At 37.2% G+C, this 25,097-nt stretch overlaps 1 protein-coding gene across 2 annotated transcripts in view; it reads right to left on the bottom strand.

The window, feature by feature from the left end:
- HBS1L (HBS1 like translational GTPase) overlaps positions 1-14,850 on the bottom strand; it is a 58,146-nt gene extending 43,296 nt beyond the window's left edge. The window contains exons 1-5 of one of the 2 annotated variants that reach the window (XM_014874184.2): positions 14,667-14,849; positions 11,938-12,003; positions 10,035-10,172; positions 7,724-7,918; positions 4,108-7,068 (exon numbers count right to left, since the gene is read on the bottom strand). In XM_014874184.2, coding sequence (XP_014729670.2) covers positions 5,624-7,068; positions 7,724-7,918; positions 10,035-10,172; positions 11,938-12,003; positions 14,667-14,709 — 1,887 coding nt within the window. In that variant the 5' untranslated portion in view covers positions 14,710-14,849 and the 3' untranslated portion in view covers positions 4,108-5,623. Of the gene's footprint in view, positions 1-4,107; positions 7,069-7,723; positions 7,919-10,034; positions 10,173-11,937; positions 12,004-14,666 lie in introns of those variants that run through there. The other variant, XM_014874183.2, reaches the window with a different exon arrangement.
- Between the last annotated feature and the right edge of the window lie 10,247 nt (positions 14,851-25,097).

Here is a 25,097-nt window from a genome sequence, read left to right as displayed (position 1 = left end):
ATGCTGTGCCTGCTGCCCCCCAGGACAGGGTTGGCCCTCCTGGCTGCCAGGGCACTGCTGACTCGTGTTCAACTTGCCATGGACCAGGACCCCCAGGTCCCTTTCCATGGCACTGCTCTCCAGCCTCTCATTCCCACTGTCTGTACACCCAGGGCTGTCCCACCCCAGGTGCAGAATCTGACACTTTCCCTTGTTGACCTTCACTTGGTTGACTTGGTGACTGCTCAACCCTCCAATTTATTGAGGTCTCTCTGCAGGGCCCCCCTGCTCTCAAGGGAGTCAGCAGCTCCTCGCAGTTTTCCATCAGCTGTGAACTTGCTCAGTATTCCTTCCAGTCCTGCATCCAAGTAATTTATGAAGATGTTGAAGAACACAGGGCTGAGGATGGAGCCCCACTAGAGAATGTCTGACGTCATCTCACTCACTATAAACCTTTGTGCCCGATCCATGAGCCAGCTGTTTACCCATCTCACAATGTGTTTATCCAGTTGTGTGGTGGACATTTTGTCTGGAAGGGTCCTGTGAGAGACAGTATTGAAAGCCTTACTGAAATCCAAAAAGATTACCTCAACTGGATTCCCTTGGTCAACTAGGCAGGTTACCTTGTCATAAAACAAAATCAGACAGGACTTTCCTCTCATGAAGCCATACTGGCTGTGACAGCTGACTGTGTTGTCTTTCAGATGTTTTTCAATACCTCCCAGAATAATCTCCTCCATAACTATCAAGACACTGAAGTGAGACTGACAGGCCTGTAGTTTCTGGGGTCCTCCTTAATGCCCATCTTGAAAATCAGGACAATGCTCACCAGCTTCTATTCAGCTGGGACCTCAATGATGAGTAGTTACTTCAAGAGCAACTCTTCTCTAAAATCTCCATAATCTCATAATAGAAAGAGTAAAACAATTTTCATTATGTTTTCATAAGTCTAATTCTTAAGAAATGGTTCAAGGATTCTCTTTCAAATATCATTTAAATCTCCACAGACTACAACCATTTTACAGGTTCTAGTCATCTTCTGGTCTTTATTATAGAGCAATAGGTTATTTTCTAAAGGAATCCTACCAACACTAAGCATTCTAATCAATTATTTGAGCAACAAACTACTGACATACCTCAAAAGTCACTGACAATTGTTTCTAATGGGCCATTTTTAAGCATGCAATGTAACGAAAAAGAACACTTCCATGATGATGCTAGAAGCTGATGAGCAATTTCATATAGATAGTTCATCTCAAGAATCACCTAAAATCACAAACTGCAATTAGTTTTTACTTTTTGGTAAAATGGTGTACTTGAATAGACCACACAAAGGAGCAACTGCTGCATAATACAGCAATACTGAAATAAAGACCCATTCCCATTGAACTGCATTGTGATAGCAATTTTGGAAGAGTGTGCTTAAATAAATAAACAAATCACCACTGGCTTTTTGTTTCCTGACATTGTTCTCCAGTGCAGATAGGTAATGACATTTCCTTATCATCTAATTAGAAGCCTGGATGCAGGAAATTGAACATAAAGTCTAAGTTTATCAGCTGTCTACATCTCAACAAAATTAAACAAACAAAAACTCAAACATGTAAGATATCCATAAAAATTCAACTCAATTAAAATAAAAAGAAAAAAAAGAAAACGAAGAAAAAGAAAAACCTAACAACTACCCAAAAAACAGAAGCATCCCATTTCAGCACTTTAGGAAGTTTTCCTTTACGACATGAATTACAATGTGATTAAATATTTCCTTGAAATATTGATCCATAATCCTAAACCTAATACAGAAACATTTTTAAAATTTCAGCAGTTGAGTACTTTAGATTTGAAAAAGATATGATTGTTTGTATAACCCTAGCCTAGAGCTCTTATATAAAGGTAAACTAATGCCCTTGTATAAAGGCACTGTAATAAACTACATATGCTTCATAAAAGTCAAGTCATATCCTACCTTCATACAAATCTTTTGTCCAGACATTTCTTTTTGCAGTAGTAGTTGTTGCTGTTTAACTTTTTGCATACATGCAGATTTTCAGAAATAGCTGATTACAGAAGAATATTTTTGAATGACACAGAAAGGAAATAGGGCAAAACATGGGACTATAAAGACTACCTCCCTGCACCAATTAGTCTCTTAGAAATAACATTTTGAAATACTACTATGCAACAGTTCTAGAAATTCAAGAAGTTTGCTGCATGTGAAACTTAAAATCTTGTCCAAAATCTTATCCAAATTGTTCAAATACATTTTGCCTTACTTTCTCCAAAGGAATCTTCTGTGCAAAGAATGCCCATGCAAACCTAGAGAAGAACTGGAGTCTGTTTCCACAATAGATACAAACATTACAGAACATTCAACTCTATTTCTATCAGGTAAGTTAACAAGAAATTGTAATTAACTCAGTCCTTTAATAATATGCGTTTTATTTACATACATAAAGCAACATCCAGAAGTCAATCTTGTATTAAAAATAGTCACAGCCATTTAAAACTTATGCACAAAATAAATTTGATGTACTAAATGCCTTAGGAGTATACAGCAGTAGTATGTCTATGCAGTTTAATGGTATCTTTTTCTGTTTATATGCAAACACAGGCAAGTATTTTGCAATGTTAATATGTGAATTCCAAAACAAGTAACACAATTAACCCATATTAGCTAGACAGCAGCTGCAAAATCAAGGTGGGGGGGGGAAATATATACATAAATTAAGAAAATAAGCTCACCATGTCAAGCAGACAGATTTAGTTTACTAGAATTCTAACATTCAATAGGCACAAACCCTTCAGTGCAAAGGCCAAACACAGTTGTTCCACAAAAATGCCACATACCATATCATGCAATATTCTAACACAATTAAACATGTCCTTGATACCATAAACCTCATTCTCAGTAAAGAACTAAAGTAATAATTAATGAAATTATTAAAATACCTGTTTAATTTAAAAACCAAATATAGTGATACAATACTTTTTGTTTAGAAAAACAAAACTATAAAATTGTTTAGGCATGAAAATAAATCTCTGCTGAAAATTAATTGGAATTCAGGTTTATCCACCACTTATGTACCTTCTCCAATGTTCAGCCTGCAGGTCTGTATTAATTCAAGGATCACTTCAGGATTCAGGATTGCAAACTGTGGAAAAATCCTTCACCTACTGTTTACACACTAAACAGCATATACTGCTCCTTCATGACCACTAACACACAGAATCAAATGCCAATGAAAAAGTAATTATATATGAAAATCTAGCTACCTAACAAGATCCAAAGTTGTTTACTAAAGTAACAATCCTACTGTAAGATCCACAATAAACATACAATGTTGATGCTCTTTGGCTTCAGTCACTTGTTCAAGCTTTAATCTGCATGAAAACTATGCCAAAACTGAGCTTGAAGTACTACACATTGCCCCCTACTACCTGTTCCAATGGTATCCACAGGACCTATATTTAGTTGTGTGTCTAGTTCATGCTCTAAAATCATTACAAATGCTAAGAAGTTTTACACAAATAAGGGCAGCCAGGGGAATGAGATAACAGACCAAAACCAAAGAGAAGCTAGACAGAGAAAATAAGAAAAGATTTAGATGGGAAAGCAAAGCTCTTCAATTTTAAAAGATCCACATATATTAGAAATCTCTACTGACATTAATTAAGTCCTCTGGAGTATTTGAAACATGGGAAAGCAAAACCACCTACAAATATAACAGGCATGACAATGCCAAACTTTGCACTCATATTTAATGTTGAAAAATTAGAATTTCTCTTCTAGAAAAATACACACAGTTTGGGGAAAAGTGAGCTTTAATTACAAACTCTGCTAGTAGGACCCTTTGGTCAGCAGGAAAAACAGACTTGGATTTTCAAGCAGAGGGAAGTTAAGACTTGGACTAACTGCAGAGAAACAGATCACTGAAAAGCATTTCATATTCTTGACAGTAGAACTTGCTATTTCTATAGAAAGTCTTCTCAGGAAATCAATTATGCTCCTGCTAATGAACTTATCAGATCATAGTATGTACAGTGGGTTGTATTATTTAATCCTTTACAGGAACTCCAAATAGGTTAGGACAGATTAACACATCAACTGGAACATAAACACTGGAGCACTGTCATTATATAAAACTTTTATTAATTAGAGTACGAAACATTAATTTCATTCACAAGGTCAAAGATCACACTGCTCTTAGTCCTGAATGACAAATGCATCAACTAGACAAACAAGCAAAATATACAGACCATTAAATTTGTACCTGAGAGAACTGGAACATGTTTTGTTTTATTTTATTTTTAAACAAAATCGTAGTGCAACCTGAAGTCAGGAATAAACCTAAAGGTTTTGTCTTTTTGATGTAACATCCTCAACAAAAATTAGATTAAATCTAGATGAAAGTCGTATCTACTGTTTCATACTAGCTGCCAAGTTCAGCATAAGTGCATGAACACACATTTTTCTAGTTGCAGCAGTATCTCTATTGAACTTATTGCTGTTCTGAATCTAAAATACTGACAATGACACTGGCAATATATTAGAGGTTATAATGTGTACTAAAAGAAAAGTTAAAACATACATGCAGCTACTAGTTTGAATAACAGGGCACCACAGTAAGTCCAGAATGTTCTGATATAGATCTTTTATCTAAAGACTCAAACAGCAATGTGTGCAAACAGTAGAAGAGAATGCATTTCCATTTCTAAAGGAAGTTTTCTTCAAAAAAGACAAGAGGCAGACACAAATAGCACTTAGGCTTTGCCTGAATTTTTTTTCCATTGAGCAAAGACTCTCATGCTACAGTTGAAAGAACCGATACTTCAGTACTTCTCTGAAAGACTTGAGAATAAACAACAGAATCCTAGGGAAACTTCTTATGAAATACATGCAGCATGTACATACCTATAAAACTGCTGGTTTAAAATGCTGGATATCGCATTTTGATAGCTAATTGGAGTCGGGGGGGCACAACAACAATTTAATTGCTTGCTCCCCTACAAATTTGGTCCTATCAAAAACTACAATATGTACTACCACAACCAGAACTGTCAAAACCTGAGGTCCTTGAGGCTTTTAAAAACTAAAGGCATTTCTGCTGTAATAGTGTGATCAATATAAAGATAGAATAATGACATTGACTTGAAACATCAATTACAAGTCTGGCAGTTTAATAACACATCTTTATCAGAAAACCTAACCTTAAGAACATTTAATGAAACAGTTGTAATATAAACTGAGGTTCCTGCTCTCCAAACTATACACCATATAGCAAAAGTAAATTACTTTACAAAATAATAATTCACTATTCTTCCCAATGAACTGTATCTCCAACACCTAGAGCAATAGTTCAAGAACTCTAATGGTGTTTACAGAATTTTGTACACGCAGTATCTGTATAGTAAAGTTCAAAACTTTCCAAAAGTTAAAAATGTTAAACTGTCAGTGAAAATTATGCAAAAATTAAGATATTCAGTGCAACACTTTAAAAGTTCACATACAAATTTCTACCTATCAACAAGAACTGTAATATGTCCATTTAAAAAATAAAAAAAATCAATTCTGGATCATAAATAGGTCCTATATAATTTTTTTAATATAATGCAATACCAACACTGGTGCTTTCTTTTTTTTTCATTACTGTCTTGTAAAAGCTTTTCTTTGGTTAGCTTTCACAATATCATCAGGAGATGCTGATTTGAAGTCAAACGGTGTTATGGCTATTGTAGGACCAGTTTCCTTGGGTTTTACATCTTGTACTTGTCTACTGTATAGGAAAGTTTTATGTATCCCAACTGTACGCCGTTTATACCCTTTTGGAGGATAACGGAGGCACAAGGTTAAAGCAAAAGCTGAAGGTCTTGCACGTAGCGCCTTTATCCATGAAAGGGACAAATCCTGCCTCTTAAGACCAAGCCCTTTTTTGGGTTTTCTGTTTGTTTTGGCAAAACCAGAACATTTTCCTTGTTTTTCTTTTACAAGTTTTGTTTCAGGACTTAAGATATTTGACTGTCCTACCACACTTTTCTCTGTAGATACATCCACATTTTTTACAAGGACACTTAAATCAATGTTGGTACCTTGAGAGGGCCTCAATTCAATTACATCACACAAAGGCAAGTCCTTCTTTTGTTGAGTTTTATCTATTTCAATAGTCTCTGCTATTAAATCTGAGAGTGATAAATTCTCAACCTCCTTTACTGGAGAAACTTTAGAAAGGGCTAGAGAAGACAAAGATCCTGTTAGCTCCGGCATCCCACCTGAAGTTTGAGGTTGACTTACTAGTTGTGATAATGATGAGGTTCCCAATTGCCTATCAGTAAGACTTGCTGTTGACTGGGTGTAAAGATCAGCCAAAGAGTAACAGTAGCTAGCACTGCTTTCCTGGTGCTCCTGAAGCAAGTCAGCCAATGATGTACTTCCAGATCTTAACACTGGCAAAGCAGCCATGTCTGAAGAGGGGTTTTCTTGCTTTCTACTTTGTGCAAGTAAAGAAAAATTTTCAAAAAGTTCATTCTTTTTATTTACAGTGTGACTGACTTCATTATCAAGAGCCAAGTTTCCTAAAGCACTTGCTAAACATGGAGGACTATAAAAATTTGCATTACTATTACAATCAGAAGCTGTTGAGGATACAAGAGGAATGTTGTGTTCAGGACTCAGAGAATCACAAACCACATCCTGCATCAGCAAGGATTTCAAGTCCTGTGTTTTCTTGCATTTCAGTGGGTTACTTCCTATGCTAGAGTACACATCTTGACCATCAGGAACCAAACTTACTGCATTAGCACCTTCTGGTAGCTGCTTCTCTGCCTGTTTGTTCACAGGCTCACAAAATGATCCTTTACACAAATCATCACCGAACTCAGATAACAGAACAAGTGAAGAGGATTTCGATCCTTTCCTTTCACATGAAGGTATATTGGATTTTCCAAAATTAGTAGTTAAAGAATAAAGAGCTGAATCACTCTTGGCTGTCAAGTTTCCAAACCCAGTTTTGTTGGTGTTGTCAGCAAAACTGTCTACTGCACAAGAGAAATTGTCTGTATCAAAACACATTTCTGGACAACAATGTAAGTCTCCTTACCTTACAATAGCCAATAATTTTCAGATGGAAGTCCATCACAATGGAATATCCCATTTTTAAAAGTTGACAGCAGCAACAAAAAAAAAATCAAGAAACATGAAAAGGCATTTAATTACTATGTGTCATCCAAAAGTAAAGAACATTCTACAATGAAATTACAGGTATCTACTGAAATACAAAAAGAATTTTAAGAATCAGCAGAGAATGCCAGTAAAGATTACAAATATTTAAGTACAAATCAAAATAAGAAAGCTACTGTATAGACACTACCCAAAAAGGGAGATACTAGGGATGAGAGATGTCAGTTTACCAAACAAATAAAAGAAGTACTAAAAATTTAAAAATGCTTTCCAAATTTAAGGACATGAATTAGTTCATATAAGTCATATATTACAAATCAAAAATCTATCATGAACTGCAAATGGTTTCAGCTTGAATTTAAACTGACACTGAGGTGTTATTTTGACTTCTAGCTCAAGAAAAGCTCTTTCCCTTAAATGCTTTAGAACACACATATAATAAGTCAGTCTTCTTTCATTTTCCAAGAAATTACTATTGCAATGATAAGTGTCTTCACAGTTCGTAAAGCCCAAATTGAACCATAGATAGAAATGAATCACCTTGAATGTAAACAATTAAACATAATATACCTTTTGTAGTCTTTGCTAAAATCACAGCATCCTTATTCTTGGTCTTCACATTTTGCTTACTGCCTTGTGAAAGCACAAGATCCAAAGCCTTTTGTACATCAAATTCAGTATCCAATACTGCCTGCACCATTGCTTGTTCTGGTACGGACTCTGCCAAAACTTCTCTCATTTGATCAAGGCATGAATTAAGACGGGCTGAAAGAAACACATTACTGTTATAAGCTGCCCAAAAATATATCTTCAATGGACTAATCATTAGCACTGCACTTCTGATTAGAAAACAGAAAGGAAAAACATTACAATAAAGGTTAAAACCTTTAGAAATAAATTTCAATCTCATTTACTGCCCTGATAGACTTTGTTCCCACATCCTGCAGAATATGTGACCTATTTCAGATATTGCAATAAAGAACACATTACTATTTATTAATCTAGAAACTCTCGGTACTGAAATATTTTGATGTTGTAAAATAACTACCTTCACTGCAGAGCAGAAATACAAATAATCACCTTAAAATTAACCAAAGTATTATAGTAAATCAACATAGAATCCCATTGAACAGTATATTTTAAGTGTTTACAGATGCTACAATTAACACCCAAAGTAAAACAGCATTTTCAGGGTCCTCAGGCCTCAACAAATGAAAGCCTGGATCAACATGCCACGTTTCAAACTACCTGTAATCTTTATCTTTGCTAAAACTGTAATGTATTTTTGGCTGATAAAATCAATTTTCTTTGCAGCATATTTCTGCAACTACTATAAGTCTTTACTAAGATACTTGCTGCACAACAGGAGACTAAAAATTCACCAGGCTGCCACTCACTGGAAGCCATACAAACACTAAAGAGCAGAAGGAAATCTTCCTGAAATCCCAGATTCTGACTCCTATTTTAGAAAGTAAGAACTGAAGAACAGGAAGACAGCTACATATTTTTATTTTAACACTTCCTGGTAGATGTTTAAAGAAGCTTGCTTAAGGGAATTCAATACTACAGAATTCTAACCTCCACAAGGTAACTGTATTAGCACCCTTTACCTGTAATTCAAATAGCAAGTGAATCTTCCCTAGACATTTGCCCTGCAAAACTAGTGCAGAGCTTTGCACAATGTGCTGGTTACCATTTTACTATCTAATACTCAATCAGAACAACCTTGTGAAACTCTTTGCAGCCACCCTGGCTACACCAACAATTTTGTATTAATGGGCAACGCTACATACTGCATCAAACACAATAGGTCTTGTGAGACCACTGCTGTTTTCACAGTAGAAGTGGATATTTTGATGTTTCTTTTCCCTCTTTTTTTTAGTCCAAAATGTTACTTTCCTTCCTGCTGCAGTACCAGCTGTTAACTGATTGAGTCTGTCAAAAGCATTCTGCAAAGCCAGTGGACTGCATTGTGTAGATCACTTGTACCATTATATTGGCACATTCTTTCAAATTGCCCTCCACAGCTTTATTTCCTGCTGTAAAAACATGTATATTATGCCCAAATGTATCATATTTGACCATCTCTCTAAGCGTTAGCTTAACTTCTACCAATTCACTTGACATGGAATCAAAATTCTTCCCAATTCACTTTTCTGAATTTTCTGCAACTTTTTAAAGTACCAAATTTTAACACACTTTACTCTGATCTTTCCAACATTTTAAAAATAACCTTGATTATTTCCGAAACATTAAAAACTATATTAACTATTCATACTTAGGAAAAAGACTTGTGACTCTTTTTCACAAAGCAAGTAATTAAATGATTAGGCAGCAAGTTTAAAAAACAAAAGCAAGTATTCTTCCCCAACCATTCAGTTCAGAACTCAGCAAGACTGAATGGAAACAAAAGTCTTATGAAAGCAAAACAGTGTAAGAAAAGATTGTACAGAATATTGGCTAGTCTTTCAAGGAAATGCGAGACTTGGAACATCTCTTAAATACTGCTAATTGCTGTAATTTGGAATGCAAAACAAAAAGAAATCATTCTAATACTAATACTCAGTTATTAATACTCAGAGTCAAGATCTGAGCTGTCAGTACAGCTGTTCTAATGTCTCCACATAAAATCTCATTATTTCTAGTAAGAAACTAAGAGCACATTTCAGGTGTATACAACCAAGTTACAAGAACTACACAAAAGGTTGTTACGAACTTGAGGAATGACCACTGAAGGCAGCTCCCTGAAGGGTACTGTTTTATAACAAGATTCCAAAATTGTCAGCAATGTCAGTAAAGTAATAAACATTAATTTAAGACTATTCTAGTAAATCTTCAATTCATGCAAGAGATTATTCTGATGGTTGTTTTCTATAATTACCTCTATCAACTTCAGTCAACTGATGAGTGGATGTAAAACAATCAGCAGCAGAATCGGTACCTTCACAGCCATATTCTTCTTCTAATGGCTCAGCAAATGTGGCTGGTTTGTCTCGTCTGGAGTAAATAAATTGGGCTGCTGCATTAGGCAAAAAACAAAGTATTAAAATAAAAGAATAATTTTTTCCTCCTTTAAAAGCAAAACACAACTAAAGGTAAAGTAAGATAGAATGCTGAATTTTTGCAGTGGTTTCAAGGGGGTGGTGAGACATTACTGTGTAATAACTACTACCTGAGGACTGCATAGAGCATAAAACAGCTCATACTAGAATATAAATAAGTTGCCATCACAGTGAGACTACAGGCTGGGCAATATATTTGTATTCATGGAACGCACTAATTCCGCAAAGTTCATCATTACAAAAGAGATTATACTCCAGGTTTGAAAAACAGTATTTTCTATACAAATCTACGGCCTAATGTCTTTAGAACCTTACACAACCATTTTTAAACACAGTTTGAATTTTAAAGAGTTAGCATGAAATTAACATTGCTTTTACAGTATGTTAAATTACTGATAAGAATTTAATGGACTTCAAGACATCCTTTCTTTCTTCGAATTTCATTAGAAATACAGCCCATGAGTAAAAATGCACATAAAACTTTAAACAAGTGTGTGGTTTCACACTGGTTTAGCAACATTAAGGCATATACAGACAAACCTTCTTGCTGAACAAGAGCCCCAGTTATTATACTCTCTCAGAAATGTGCAAAGCATAATGTAATCAAATTGCCTTATGCGATGTAATATCCTCCCCAGCTCTGAAATCCATACTGAAAGCAGGTGTTTATGCAGAAGTAGCAACTTCTAGCAAATGCTTCCCAAATGTATGCATACCATTTTATACTCAAAAACCATAACTGAAGCAACTATTAAGATTGTTACACAATCTTGATCAGATTATTTTATAATTGAAGCTTCCACACAAAGAGTTCTTAGGAAAATTACAGTGCACAGGCAGGAATTAATTTTGCCATTTATCAGTCTATACTTGAGCAAAAAGTACACAAGGCACATTTTCATCACTGAAATCAACAGCATGGGAGAAGAGCACAGTTTTAAAGAACTAATTATCTCAAGCTCCTGTAGCCAAAGGACACACTCTATATCACAGTCACAGGGGATTAGATCAAAACCGGTTACCTGCAGTAGCACAGCTTCATGCCAACACCAGCTGTGCTATTTCCAGGGCCTACTCAGCTCTAGAAACATTGCCACCAAATCTAGGAAAACGCTAAACTGATAATCTTGAGAGACTTGACTGAAGAACACAACCTAGTGGTTCTACAGCCAGGCTGAACTCAGCTGGGCTGAGCCACTCCAATTATGCCTTACCTGAGCACACAGCCATCACTATTTTTAAACCTACTCTGCAACATTCCAGATGCTGGAAGGCTGTTTAGCTCCACATGATCTTGAATGAAGACCAGCACTGCAATCCACAATGAGACTCTCTGCCCCACATTTACTCAGTTTCATAAAAGACATCAACTACCAGGTGCAACAGTAACAGTAACAACTCTTAAGGCCAGGTAGATCCTATTAATCATATGGAGAGACCAAATGTTTCAATATCATCAACACATTCCCACAGAGCAGATTTTTACATTACCAAGTACATTCCAACCATCTAGGATAAAACACATGCAGGATTAACTGTGGCCAGTTATCTAATGGAACTTTCAAAAGTCCAATGCCTAACACTACATAATTGACTGTAACAGGATTATGGCCACTAGGCACTTTTTCAAAAGTGTCACTGGCTTTTAAAAGTTGTTTTAATTTAGAAATAAATATCAGAACAGGTATCAATGACCAATACTTGATAATTACTTGAACTAACCTGTTGAAGGAGAAATGCAATAATCATCTTCTACTGATTGGCCATACACATCATCATCTTCAAAGTCTATGAAGCAAAAACAGCAAGATTAATCTGCACAATTTCTAAATAATATTACAATTCAAAGCATAGGTTCTGCATGAGGTTTTATGAAATAATGCATTTCCTCTCTTCCAGAAGTACAGGTAGGTTCTGTTTATTTTCTAAGGGAAGAAGTAACCTTCTAAGTTCCAATAACAGAATTTCATTACAGTAATATAATTTAACATTTAATACTCTATTCATTAGGCTGAAAATTTTTAAGAGCTACCATACTTCACACCTCCTCCTTCAGCATCTCCTTTGCCCTCACAGACTAAATCCACCTTTCTACAGTTCCATAAATCTTTACCCATGGCACTTGTCTTGATATTTTTTCATTACCTCTCAGTCTTTACCCCAGACAGACAGTTCAATTACAATTTCTACTCCAACAACTCACAATCAGTATTTCCACTCCATTCCTACGCACTTCTCACCTTTCTTCTCGATTTTATGTTCGCATCCATCTACCTTTCAAATGAAGTTCAGCAAGGCAAAAAAAAACCAAGTCACAATTCCCTTTGAATATGCAAAATTGTTTCAGGTAAAAAGTAAGTATCTTATACAGTCATTTGAGGTAAAAAGTAAGTATCTTATACAGTCATTTGAAGATAAAATTATTCTTTCCTCGTGAAAAAAAAAGGCACCAAGAAATATAAAGAGTAAGTTATGCACCTTTCCTTCCAAAAACTAGTATTATGTCAAAATTTAAAAACAGTGTAATTTTCAGTAAGTAGTAATGAAATACATGAAAAAACTAACAAACTATTATTAAAGACGCTACTACACTTGGCAGTTTCATATCTATTCTTTATTGTTCTGAAAGACAGACCACAGCATGCACTGACCACAAAAATTAGTATTTAAAAATTGCATAGATTACAGAGAATGGAGTAGAAGCTACTGAAGCATTCCAGCTGTATTGCCAGGATATTTGTAGATGAAATATCACATTTGGTTATGATCATAACATCTCAGAAAGGAGAGGGGGAAAAAATGGAACATGGTCAAATACAGACCTAAGATCTAAGGCCTCAGAAGTCTTCGTATGAAAGGAAACCAAAAAATACTGCAAATACTTAGTTTAGAAATGTGACTCATATTTGGGCATTACAGAATCACATGCAGCATAAAAAGAATATATTCTATTTACTAGAGAAGAATACACCAAGTCTATTTCATTTGGGCCATAAATGATTCTGTGTGACTACAGAAGAAACATATGGTACAAGGGCAAAGACCTGACAGGTAATCTCACAGTCATGTTTCCAAGCGCAATAGCAACTTAATGACTACAGCAAATTACTGTGTATCTCAGCGAACTCATTAGAAAAGACTGATGAGTGTACGAACACTAATATTAACTCTATGGATTGCGCACTCAACTTCTCCAAAGTCAGAGACTCAGCTGAAATCAACATTTCAACCAACCTGTGATAAAAATTGGTCGCTAGAGGATGAAAAATCAAGCAGTAAAATTCCCAGTCTAGTTCAAGATTTTTCCTATATTAGGTAAATTTACACTAGCATAAACTACAAGGTGGGAACACACAGCCATCACAACTCACATGAATTTACAACTTCCAAGAAATTCCAAGATCACAGAGCAAAACCCAATTTGCACTACTATAATACATTAAAACCGTGTAGTCTGTTCACTCAACAGGAGACCAGAAGCAGACTGAAGCATTTCTTGCATTTTTTTAATAATCTGACAAAGTGAAGCAATAAAATTGCTGCTCTCTTAGCAAGGGGTTCTGTAAAATATTGGTATGAACTGAAGTGTGACCATTTCTCCATAGCCCAAGCCAACAAAAATAAAGACTTGGAGGAGGAAAAAAATACTCTGATTTACAGTTTGCCTAAGTTAATGGGGCCAGGGCACAAAGAAAGGTGCAGTACTGTAGGTACTAGTCAAGTTCTTATGGAAGAACTCAACTTCTTCATTCCACGCAAGAAGCTTAAGTAAAACGAGAAAGGTGCCTGAAAAACAGATTATTCCCTAAATGCACAACTCCATCTTTAAGAATTACATTTCTTCCTCAAGCAACAGCTGTTGACTCCTATCTATTAACATCAGCAACATTTTGCTAGTTTGGCCGTGAATACAAATTTTTAAGTTTTTCAAGACTGAAGATGGATGGATTCAACCGTACTGAGGTTTTTTTCAAGTCAGTGCCCCTACTAAAAAGCAGCATCAATTTGGGCAGCTCAAGGCAACGCAGGTACAACCCAGCTGTGGCTTGGGCCACGTACGAAGGCCACGCTCTCCCCGTGCGGAAGCTCCCGGGAAGCCCCGGCAGGAGGAGGAGGAGGTCCTGGATGGCAGAGCGGCCACGTGTACCCGACCCTCCCCACCCGGGCGGGAAACGGGCCGGGAACGGGGCGGGGAGAGACCTCGTCCGGAGCCCCATCCAACCCCCGCCGAGGGGAGGTGAGGGGTGGTTTTTCCCCTCCCACCGCCTCCGACAGCCCCCCCGGGCCCTCCCCTACCGCCGTGTGGCCCCGCCACACCCTCCTGCCCGCGGCCACCGGGACGGGAGGCCCGGCCGGTGGCAGGGGCACGGGCCGGGGGGAGTGCGGAAGGACCGCCAGCTACGGCGGACCCCGCAGCTCTGCCACCAGCACCTGCTCGCCATAACCGCTACCTTCGTCGTAGTTATATCCTCGGACGTTCCTGTGCCGGGACATGACGGCGGCGGTCTCGCTCGCCCGCCCGCGGTGGCGCTGGCGCGGCCGGCCTAGGTCGCCATGTTGAAGTCCGGCGGCGCCTGGCGGAATCCTCTCTTGCGCAGGCGCGCGGGGCACCGCTTCCGCGCTCGCGCGCTGCTGGGCATGCGCATGGCCCGTCCCGCCCTGGTTCGCGCGCGCGCTCGCTCGGGCCGGCGGGTGGCGCGGGGCCGGGGGCGGCTCCCAGAGGCGCTCGCGCCCCGCCCTCGCCCGGGCCCGGCTGAGGCGGCCCGGGGGGCGGAGGGAGCGCCGGCCACAGCCACGGCCGGGGGACGTTCGAGTCGCGGCTGGAGGTGGCGCTTGGAGCTGAGGTGTGGCTGTCGTGGAGGGAACAAGCCCAAGTTCGGTCTCGATGATCTTGGAGGCCTCTTCCATCTTAAATAAACGTTGCTGTGATTCTGCAGGGTTTAGTAGCCTATCTGTAGTAGCTGTCTGTGAGTTAAAAGGAAAAGCTTGTTATGAGATGCCCATTTTCTGTCAATGATGAGTTTGATTGAAGCCAAAAATGGGAAGTTTTACATGCGCACATGTAAGCAAGTGTTTTAAAGCTTATTCAAAAACAGTTGCATCATTAGTGAAAAGGGAGCATTCTGGATAAGCCTACGTTTCATTAAGGGTATGCTTATTTAAACACACTTGAAGTGTCTGTGAAATGTGTGCCACCAGAGGAAAAGGGTTTGAAAGGCTTTGGATTTATGTATAAGGCCTTTCTTAATTCCGGATCTGAAACATCTCCAGTTGACCTGGCTTTTTTGGTGATGAGTAGCTATTACTCATTACAATCCAGGGACTGACTAGTGCCCAGGCTTAAATTAGCTGCTGTAGGTAAATGCAAGCTGCAATAATTAGCATTGCTGTTGGCAGTGTCAAGAAGCAAAATGTCAAAGCATTAGGCTCCAAGGAGCCTTGATCTGACTACATTGGCACGTTATTGTGACACTAATGCCGAGTTTCCATCTGCAGTAGCAGTTGTGCTGCCAAGGGTTCAGATAACCGAGGAATGTCCCTACAGCTACTCCTCTTGCTGGGGCAGACAAGACCTTAAGCTCTGGTGAGAAAGGAAGTTGAGACAGAGATCCCAGTTCACGAGCTTCAGCTCTGACAGAATCTGTTTCTGTATTTGCCCGCCCAGTTGTTTCCCAGGTACCTGCATTCATCTATGGGCTTGGGACCTGCTAGGCAGATGATGCCATTAATATTTCTGAAGTCATGTGTCTTCATCTTTTGAGACTTCCAATAATTTATTTACCATCTTTTCATCCACTCTTGACAATACCAAAAATCAAGCCCCCCTCCAGCCACCTGAATGCTCCAGGTGTCCTCCAATACCCCAGCATACAGCCACGCATCTCTACGAACACACATGCCCTGCTTCTGCACCTGCCACCTAACTATTGTCCTGTCCTTGCCCACATGGCAAAATTGTCACTACCATCCCACATCCTTCCTGGTCACCACTAGAGGTAGGGAGTATTGACCATAAGCTAGAAGTTTGTGTTCATATACAAGTAGTATGCAGAGGTGCAGATTGCTTCCTTATGTTATTTCCATATTTATACCTAATTTCTACAGAGAAGCACATGCAGCTGAACAGGCTTAGGCTCTGTATAATGACTTTCATACAGTGCTAGGATTAAAGCAGAATTGGAAACAAAGAATTCTGATTAATACTGGTATCCTGTTGACCATTAGAGTCCTAAATGTTCTTTGCAGCAGAGGTTTGACAGTAGTTTTGCTAATCCTTATCTGTCCCAATCTCTTGACATGAGTCAAAGATACAAAAGTGAAGACTTATTATCATCCATTATTACTACAGCCAGTAGCACACTTCTAAATTCAAAACCTGATTCCAGCATCTGCTTTCTGAGCCTTCAGTGAAGTAACTTGAGGCACTGTATCACTACAACTATAGAGCATCCTGCCAGTCCGCCTCCAGCAGCTTTACTTTGGAAATGGCACACTTTCCAGCCTTTGAAATCACTTCCATCCCATTCTTCAAATATTAAAAAATCCAGTAAATATTAATAATGTAAATTTAGTTGGTTTAGGGTTTTTTTCAGGTTATGACAGTTCTCATTTCTCACACCTGACCATTATGTTGGAAAGATATTTCTTTTATCCTTCTTATTGATGCTTTTTACATAAATCACCAGCTGCTTATCAAATAATAAATTTTTCATGTTTGAATTTTTTTATTGCCTCTCTTGATTATCTGTGACCTCCACAGATATGATGCTCATTTCATTTGCTTGATAGTCAAATGTAACATTGTTTTCAAGACTTCAAAATTAATTCAAAACAGGAAAGTAAATAACAGTTGTAAAAACATAAAGGTGAATATAAAGGTAATGGAGATGATATACTATGTAGTCTTTCCATGGCATTAACAGTGAACTTGAAAGGTTGCTATTTTTCTTCATTTGACGTGTAATAGGTTATATCATACAAGACCTAAAGAAAAAGAACCCAAAGACAACAACTTCTTAATTTCATATTATACTAGTATCTCAAAGAGTCATAAATAATCAAACTGTGATTATTCCTTGCCTTCTCTTAATTCTGAGACCTATGTAAATATTTTAGGGAAAGATGTTCAAGAAATAATAAGCTTTATTCCACAAGCCCTAGCTATACCTCAGACAGTGCTACTTGTATGTGAATGTAAGGTTCATTAAAAGTATTCATGTGGTAGCAAAGCAGTCTATAACTAAACATTATTCCTTCAGCAGCAATTAAAGTATCATCAGAGAGCCTCGTCAGTCTGGCTCCAGCAGCTCTGACTGAAGAATGGCTAACCAGGTCACTTCTGGCATTCATTTCCTTCCTGCCCACTGAGATTATATATTCCTTTAAGGTGTGTGCCTTAAGTGAACTAACATCACTGGTCTCAATCCAGGTGGCAGCATTTCTGGTCATCCTCATTTTTTCAGCAGTCTGCTGGGCACTCCCAGGCCCAGCACTGTGATTTTTTTTTTTCTAACTATAAGAATCAGTTAATAAAATATTCAGTAATTCCATTTTAGCTAAGTGGAAAGTCTTTCATATGATGTTACTTCTTCTTAAAGTGAAACTGCCAAGCTTTTTAGTAGTTTAGTAGTCTTAGTTACACAATATTCAGTCTACTTCAATATTGTATTGTCCTTTTAAACCAAAGTCAAGCAAGACCTGGTCTGGGAAAAAAACAGCATAATTCCAGATGTTTTACCACACTACCAGGTGTGAGTGTTAAGCTCTAAAATATAGATATTATCAATGTCACTAAACACATTTCCAGTCGCTAAATTATCTGACTAGCTCAAAAGAACTGCAGCCAGTAAATACATGTCTGGTTTTGTCTAAAATGATGCCAGGCAGCTGGTTTAAAAGTTAGAAAACAAAGAGTATTAATAAATTATCATTTTCTACATATGGTAAATAGCAACTGTCTCCAATTTTCCACAGTATGAATGAGCTTGTTAAATATATTTATTATTTCTTTGGGAATGGATCAATGCAGAACAACAAGTTTCACATATGAGTGATTTATATTAAGTCAAGACATTACACAGTTTCAACAGGATCTATTAACAGCTAAGTTAGATGCCAGCTGATGGGAAATGGTAATGTAATGGCAATTCAATCTGGAAAAGTGACCTATTTGTGTAGTTTAACATAGAATCATTAAGACTAGAAAAGGCCTTTAGGATTATTGAGTCCACTCCAACCATAAACCTAACTGCCAAGTCAACCACATTTGTGTTCCTCACAAGTATGTAAACTTCCTGTTACAATAAGGAATAAAATATTTCAGTGGGTTTAGGTACAGCTATACTTTCTGAAATATTTTGATTTCAATCCCAGATTCCTCTGTCACTCTGCTGCCTCCCTGCTGGCTCTCAGACTGCTTCTCATCTACAGTGACCCAAATATTGGCCCAGAAAGGAAAGTTCAGTCTCTTCAAGGAGGGCAACTGCCTTGAACCACACAGCTGGGAGAGAAGGAGTTCAAATTCACGCATGGTTGCCAAGAGCATGGTAGCTAAAGCCACTGTGAAACACTCAGTGAAAACCTATTATCTGTTGGCTTTACCCCTGAATAAAAACAGTATTTTATTACAACAGAGTGACATTCACTTCTAGTTGATCTATGAAGTTTATTGTTGGTACAGAGAGAGAGACGTGATGAAAATTATCAGAGGTATGGGAAGTTTCTTATATGAAGAAAGATGAAAAGGATTAAGAGTTTGTCTTACAGAGAAGGTGTATAAAATGGAACATGACCAAAGTTTATACTAGGAATGGCTCAGAAATAACCATTGGGTGTTTTTTTTCTCATAGTAACAGCTTTTCTCAATTTCCTTGAAACTGAAAGAAGGCAAATTTTAAGCTGATAAAAGTATACCATTTTTATTCAGCATAGAATTAGACTACAAAGTTCATGAGCAAAATAAATTATCATGGCTAAAAAAATTAGCAAGATTAAAATAGTTTAGATCCTCGTGTAGATGACAAGATACTTAAACATGATCACAGTAAATATTTAAAGTTTATATAAAATTCTGCAAGGTATTAAAATTTTCATTTTAGAGGTTCCATCTACTTTTCTTGTTACAGGTAACTGACAGGATAAATTAAGGGAACTGCAGACCTAGGGAAAAGGCAAAATGGAAGGCTGCCACTATGACTTGGTTGAATATGATGCATGTGTCCACACTACAGCAATTTAGAATGACACATATATATATTTATACTGCATATAGGCAGCATTCTGTTATGTCTGATTATATACATCAGTTTATCAAGCTATTTTAAAAGTTTGTCATGGATCTTGGCTACTACCATAAACTGTGACTTCATCAGTTTGTCTGTAATAATTGGACATAGAGATGCAATCAAGCTTTTAGTAACAGCAGTGAGACCTTTTTCTACTGCATCTGTAGAAAAAAAAACACCAAACAAACCGAACATATATCCAGGAAAACGTCTTTTGAGAGACATTACACCAGTATCCATAGCTGCAAATCAGAGCAGGGTAAATATAGTTTGAGAAATCCATCGCTTTTCTGTATAGAGTAATTAATGACACATATATGACTGGGACATTCCACCACTGATGTCTTCTTATAGACTTTAAATAAAAACAAATGATGACACATGTATGCTTCTGGGAGATACAATCATACTTAGTTTGTTGGGAAGACAGCTTGTTAAAGTCTAAGAATTATGTTAGAATTACTCTGATTTTCTGTGTTCTGCACTTTTACATTTTTGGGACCTGCCTTTGGCAATCCCAAGTATGTAGTTTGGGCCACTGAGTCAGGGAAACCCCCTGTACTTGCCTCTCTCAAAAATCCACTATCCCCGTGGTTATTCTGAGTCACATTTCTTCACACATGAGGCTCAGAACTGAATCTGTAAAACTGGGATAGATACATGAGGCAGAAAATATTTATATGATGTTATTGAGTGTGTCAGGGAGCATCATTTGATGAATAAGAAACGTGGCTTCATTCAGACTGATACTATACGTCAGTCTTTGAGTAAAGTTTTTGTTTCCTCTCCCCCCAAAAATTTCACTTTCAAAGACTGGTTCTTCAAGAAATTATCAAGTCCCACTTTATCTCTCAAACAATTCTCATGTACTGCACACTGAATAATCCCATAGCAGGTATTGCTAATTCATCCTGCAATCAGAGGATATAATGCACTTCAGATGCTCTTTTATTTTGCATTTTTTGCTTTGTCATCTGATTATATTTGGTGTATCCTAGAGTCAAATGCAGTTCTGCAGCACAAAGCAGTGACTCTAGCAGGGAATGGAAATCTTGTACAATAATATCCTTTTGTTCCATTTTTTTCTTTTTATCTGATAACCAGAAACAACAAGATGCTCATTTACTATCTAGTTTGTTTCACATGTTCAAAGTATAAAATTCTATCACTTGCTATTAGAACAATGTCGTATCTTCCATGAGCTAATCTTTTATGGCAGATGCACTGTCTTAAATGTATAAATCTATTAGAAAACCAATCTGATAAAAATTTATGCCTGCAAAATGATGATTCACTTATATCAATGTACTTGTCACTCAGACCTTAAAAAAAATACATAATACCACAGAATTGGGTGGGTGCTTAAAATATGCAAGACCTCGATAATAGGAAAACATTAGCCACAAAGTGTAAAGGAGAAACACCAATTAAAAAATAAAATTACCAGTCCAAAGTTTCCAGGTTTGTACGCCATATATTATGAAAGGCAGCATGTAAGCTTTTGGTCTTAGTGTGCTGCAGCAGCTACCTCATGGGTGACAGCATGATTTCAGTTTAAGTGGAGATATCTTACTCATCTCCCCAATTTTCATATCTGTGCTCTATAAAAGCAAACATGGCTTAGGCCTTACGGATCAATATTTTAATAGTGGTGTCCAAAGCTGAACTGATGTGGATGTTCTAATTAAGCATCATGCTACCTTCAAAAACGCCCATCGGTAAACAGTATTGTCTCATTTTCTAAGCTATCTCTGAGGACAGGCGGGTGAACTATATAAATGTTTGCTTAATGTACTTAAAATTATAATTGTTTTAGAATTGTTAATTGGGTTGTTTTATATACTGTGATTTTGTTGTTGATTGCAGATGTGGTTAACTTTCATCTTTGTATTGAAGTCCACATGTTTTATGTTTGTATTCATGGAATGAATTCTCTGAAAGACAAGAGCATTGCAGTGTAAGCCAAATTCAGTTAGCATTGAAGTATTTTTTTCCCCCAAACCATGCATGGAGACAATGGTTCTTTCTGTTTCTCTGCTATGGATAAAATATTTTCCCACAATACTTCATACTGGTAATTTTGCACCAACCATTCCTGCAGACAATACCTGTCCAACACCAGAGGCTAACATCTCTGACTTGCAATATCAACTACATGATTTTTGAATGGAGGGGATCCCTGCAGCAATAAAGTCTCTCTTTGCCCTGCACTCATGGAAATAAAGAATGAACTTAATTTTCATTCTATGTTGGTAATTTTTGTGGAGGCTTTTGTAAGGGGAGGGGGGGTGTTGTAAACTTTTATAGAAGCAAAGTTTACGAAAATAACCATTTTTGTATATTTAATCATCATTAATTCAATGGCAAGATGCAAGAGGGGGACTCAAATTAGTGCTCCCTCAGATGGAAAAAGATGTAAAAAGTGGATGTTGATGCATGTTCGCTCTCACAGAGTGTTACATGCTCTGTGTATATGCAGTTTCACATTAGTCATAGTGTGGGCCCAGTGATGGTTCACAGAGATATAGAGACAATTCTGGTTACTGCTGTGAAGATTAGTTAGGGGACAACAGATACAGTGCAAAAGAATTCATGTTTCATCCCTTCAATGCTTGTGAAATAGCTCTTTTATTCGACATAAACAATTTCTACAGTCTGAAGTATTTAATAGAAATCGTCAAAAACTATCCACATTACTTCAATTGATGGTAAGATGAATACAGGACTTACTGAAATTACTTCTATTCAGTGTTTAATAATTGACACTCTGCAGAATTTAGAGTGAATTAATTAAGTCACTGTCATCTACTTTGCAAGGTATAATAGTGTATTAAGTGAAATTTAATCAAGAATACATTTTAATCCTGTAGCAATAAATTTAATAATAAAATGTCCACTTGCCACTCAAAACCCTTAATCTGGTGAAGCATTAGATAGATTCATCAGTAATTTGCTGGATTTCAAAAATTTGAGGTTATAATTTACAGCTATGGTGGAATGTCAGTCCTTTGTATTGGTCACATAATTCTATTAAAGGAAAATTTAGAATGATTGGAAATGTTGCTATCAGACTGAGTAAGGGCATCCTTTGCAACAGTAACAAAAAATATTCCTACTTCACTTTAGTTTATCTGTGGTCATGAGGAAATCCACATTTCATTCCCAATAAAAGCTACAGCAGAATGCTACTAATACTGTCTAACTACAAGATACTGGTAATCTTTTTATAAAAATTTTATAAAAATTTGGAGCCCGATTCAATCCTTCAGGAAGTCAATAGAGATAATTGCATTTGTTTTCTTGAATTAATTTGACACTAACCAGACCAAGAAAATATATAAATAAGAGGATTTTGGTAGAACAAAAGCACAAAATTTTGCATCAAGTTCCAGTGGAGTAATTTGTGTTAGACACCCTATTACTGCTAGAGAAACCATGAGCTGAGCAACAAAAGATAATAATAGGTATAGCAAATTTCTTATCTATGTTCTCAGGCAGCAAGAAAATGTCAATGGATTTTATCTGTGGAAACACAAGATGGTATTTAAAAAAAAAGTGAAATACAGCAAAGAGAAGGCAAATAACCAAGGGCCCCTTTGAGCCTGAGGAGGTGAGAAAGTAGCACTGGAACCTGCCAGTCCTGAGCCTTTATTTGACCAAAGGGGAAGGCATCAAGTGAGTTCTGCTGAGGACCAGAAACTCAACTGGCTGCATGGACTCCTGATTGTAGGTGCCTTACTCAGGGGAAATAGGTTGTGTTTTGCTGTTTGGTAGGGTTTGCATTTCAGGTAATGAACTGTGCCTGAGGGAAGGCCCTAAAGAGGCCTGGGTGTGGTACTGGGGTTTTTTTCCTCGGCAGGTGAGGAAGCCTGCCAGTTTAGAAAAATACGGGGACTTAGCAAGTACTGTGTGCTTGTATAAGCACTTCACCTTGCAATAAAGACATTACCATTTCCAGTATTTTAAAGCAGACTTGACATGTTATATTTGAGTGCATATCCAGAAAAAAAAAATCACCTTTCAAAACAAAGAGGAAAAAAGAGGTATTTTGTGACTAATTGATTTGAAATTTTTAAGAAAACTTCTTGTTTGTTGAAAAGTCACTATTCCTCAGCCAGAAAAAAAATGTTTGTCTCGGGCTGTAAGCTGTTTGGATAAAGGATTGTCTGTGGTTTTTCCTGTATTTTTATCCAACTTACAACAGCATGATTCTTCTCCAGAAATGACACACAAGAGCAATAGCAGTAAAACATTGGTATCTCAAAGATGAAAATAAGCACTCATATTTATGACCAGTCAAAACACTGTCAATGTATTGGAAGGCCGCTTCTGAGTCTTAACAGCAGAGTTGCATTTGTACACATGGCATTACTTCTGTAGGCTCCTGAAATAAATTAATGTCCAAATGAGCATCATTGCTTGACTCTGCAGACGCCTTTAATGTGATGGCACATTAAGTTTACAGGATTTAAAACTTTCACTTTATAACTCTATGCAAGTACCATATCTTTCTAAAAAAAAAATCTGTTCAGGTATAGACCCAGAGGAGCTGATTTTTCTCTTTTATGTCATTATGTCATCCTGAAAAGAATCCTAAGCTATGTGTGAAATAGTAGAAAACTGTATTACTTACCAAAGTAAATTAAAGAACCCATGGTTAGTCACACTGGTTCCGAGCTTCCAAGGCACAAAATGAGCTATTGAAATCTTGTTGAGATGTTTTTCCATTGTAAATAACCAGGGAGAAATCAATCAATTGAGAATGGAGGACAAAAATATAGCCATAATAAAGATATATACATGAAGAAACGAAAATAATAATTAAGGAGAGTCAAAATGATTGCAAATATTTCCTTCAGCAAGGGCAAAATCTGTAAAACTAGGTCTACATCCAGTTTTACCCAAACAGATTGCTAATTTTTATGCTATCCTGTTTCTCTGGAAGCTAAATTTGTCTCTTACAGTACTTTACATCAGCAGCAAAAAGCAAAACACAGACAGACGTTCAATATAGTTTAAATGTGATCTCTGCATCAGGAGTATTGAGGAGAAAGTTTTAGCTGGTGAAAGTGTGAACGTGTTGCTTTGATGTAAAAAGTTTTATTTCACGAGAATGCTCAAACAATCAATCTGTTCCAGTTATAAGCTATGTGACTATTTATAGTCTGAGCCTAATACAGACATAACACACTTGACTCTGTGAACAGTAAATACTTTGTGAGAGTTAGAAAGTGAAAAAAGAGCTGCTTGCAGGCACTGCCACATAGTGTATAGTTTTTGCTGAGAACGACAATGCAACATCTGCAGATTCCCACAGGATGTGTAATTCTTGTTATTTCAGGGTCTCATCCAATTTATTTGACATTATTGTAAGAGTCACATAAAGATGAATTGATTTTGGTCCTTAGCTTGTCATGTAAAATACTGGCTAAAGACAGAGTTTATATTTAGATAAGTGAAATAAAACCTTCCTATTCCCACACCCTGAATAAGCACTTTCACCTTGTTTAAGATCATTCCAAAAATAACAGGAAGCAGGCAGGTAATAGGTACTATCTGGCCTAACATAATAATTGCAGCCCCAGGCAAGAAAGGAAT

Source organism: Sturnus vulgaris, chromosome 3 (assembly GCF_052056855.1).
Source record: "Sturnus vulgaris isolate bStuVul1 chromosome 3, bStuVul1.hap1, whole genome shotgun sequence".
Classification (NCBI taxonomy): domain Eukaryota; kingdom Metazoa; phylum Chordata; class Aves; order Passeriformes; family Sturnidae; genus Sturnus; species Sturnus vulgaris.
Note: the sequence above shows the minus strand (reverse complement) of the source record. Positions and strands in the feature narration are given on the sequence as shown.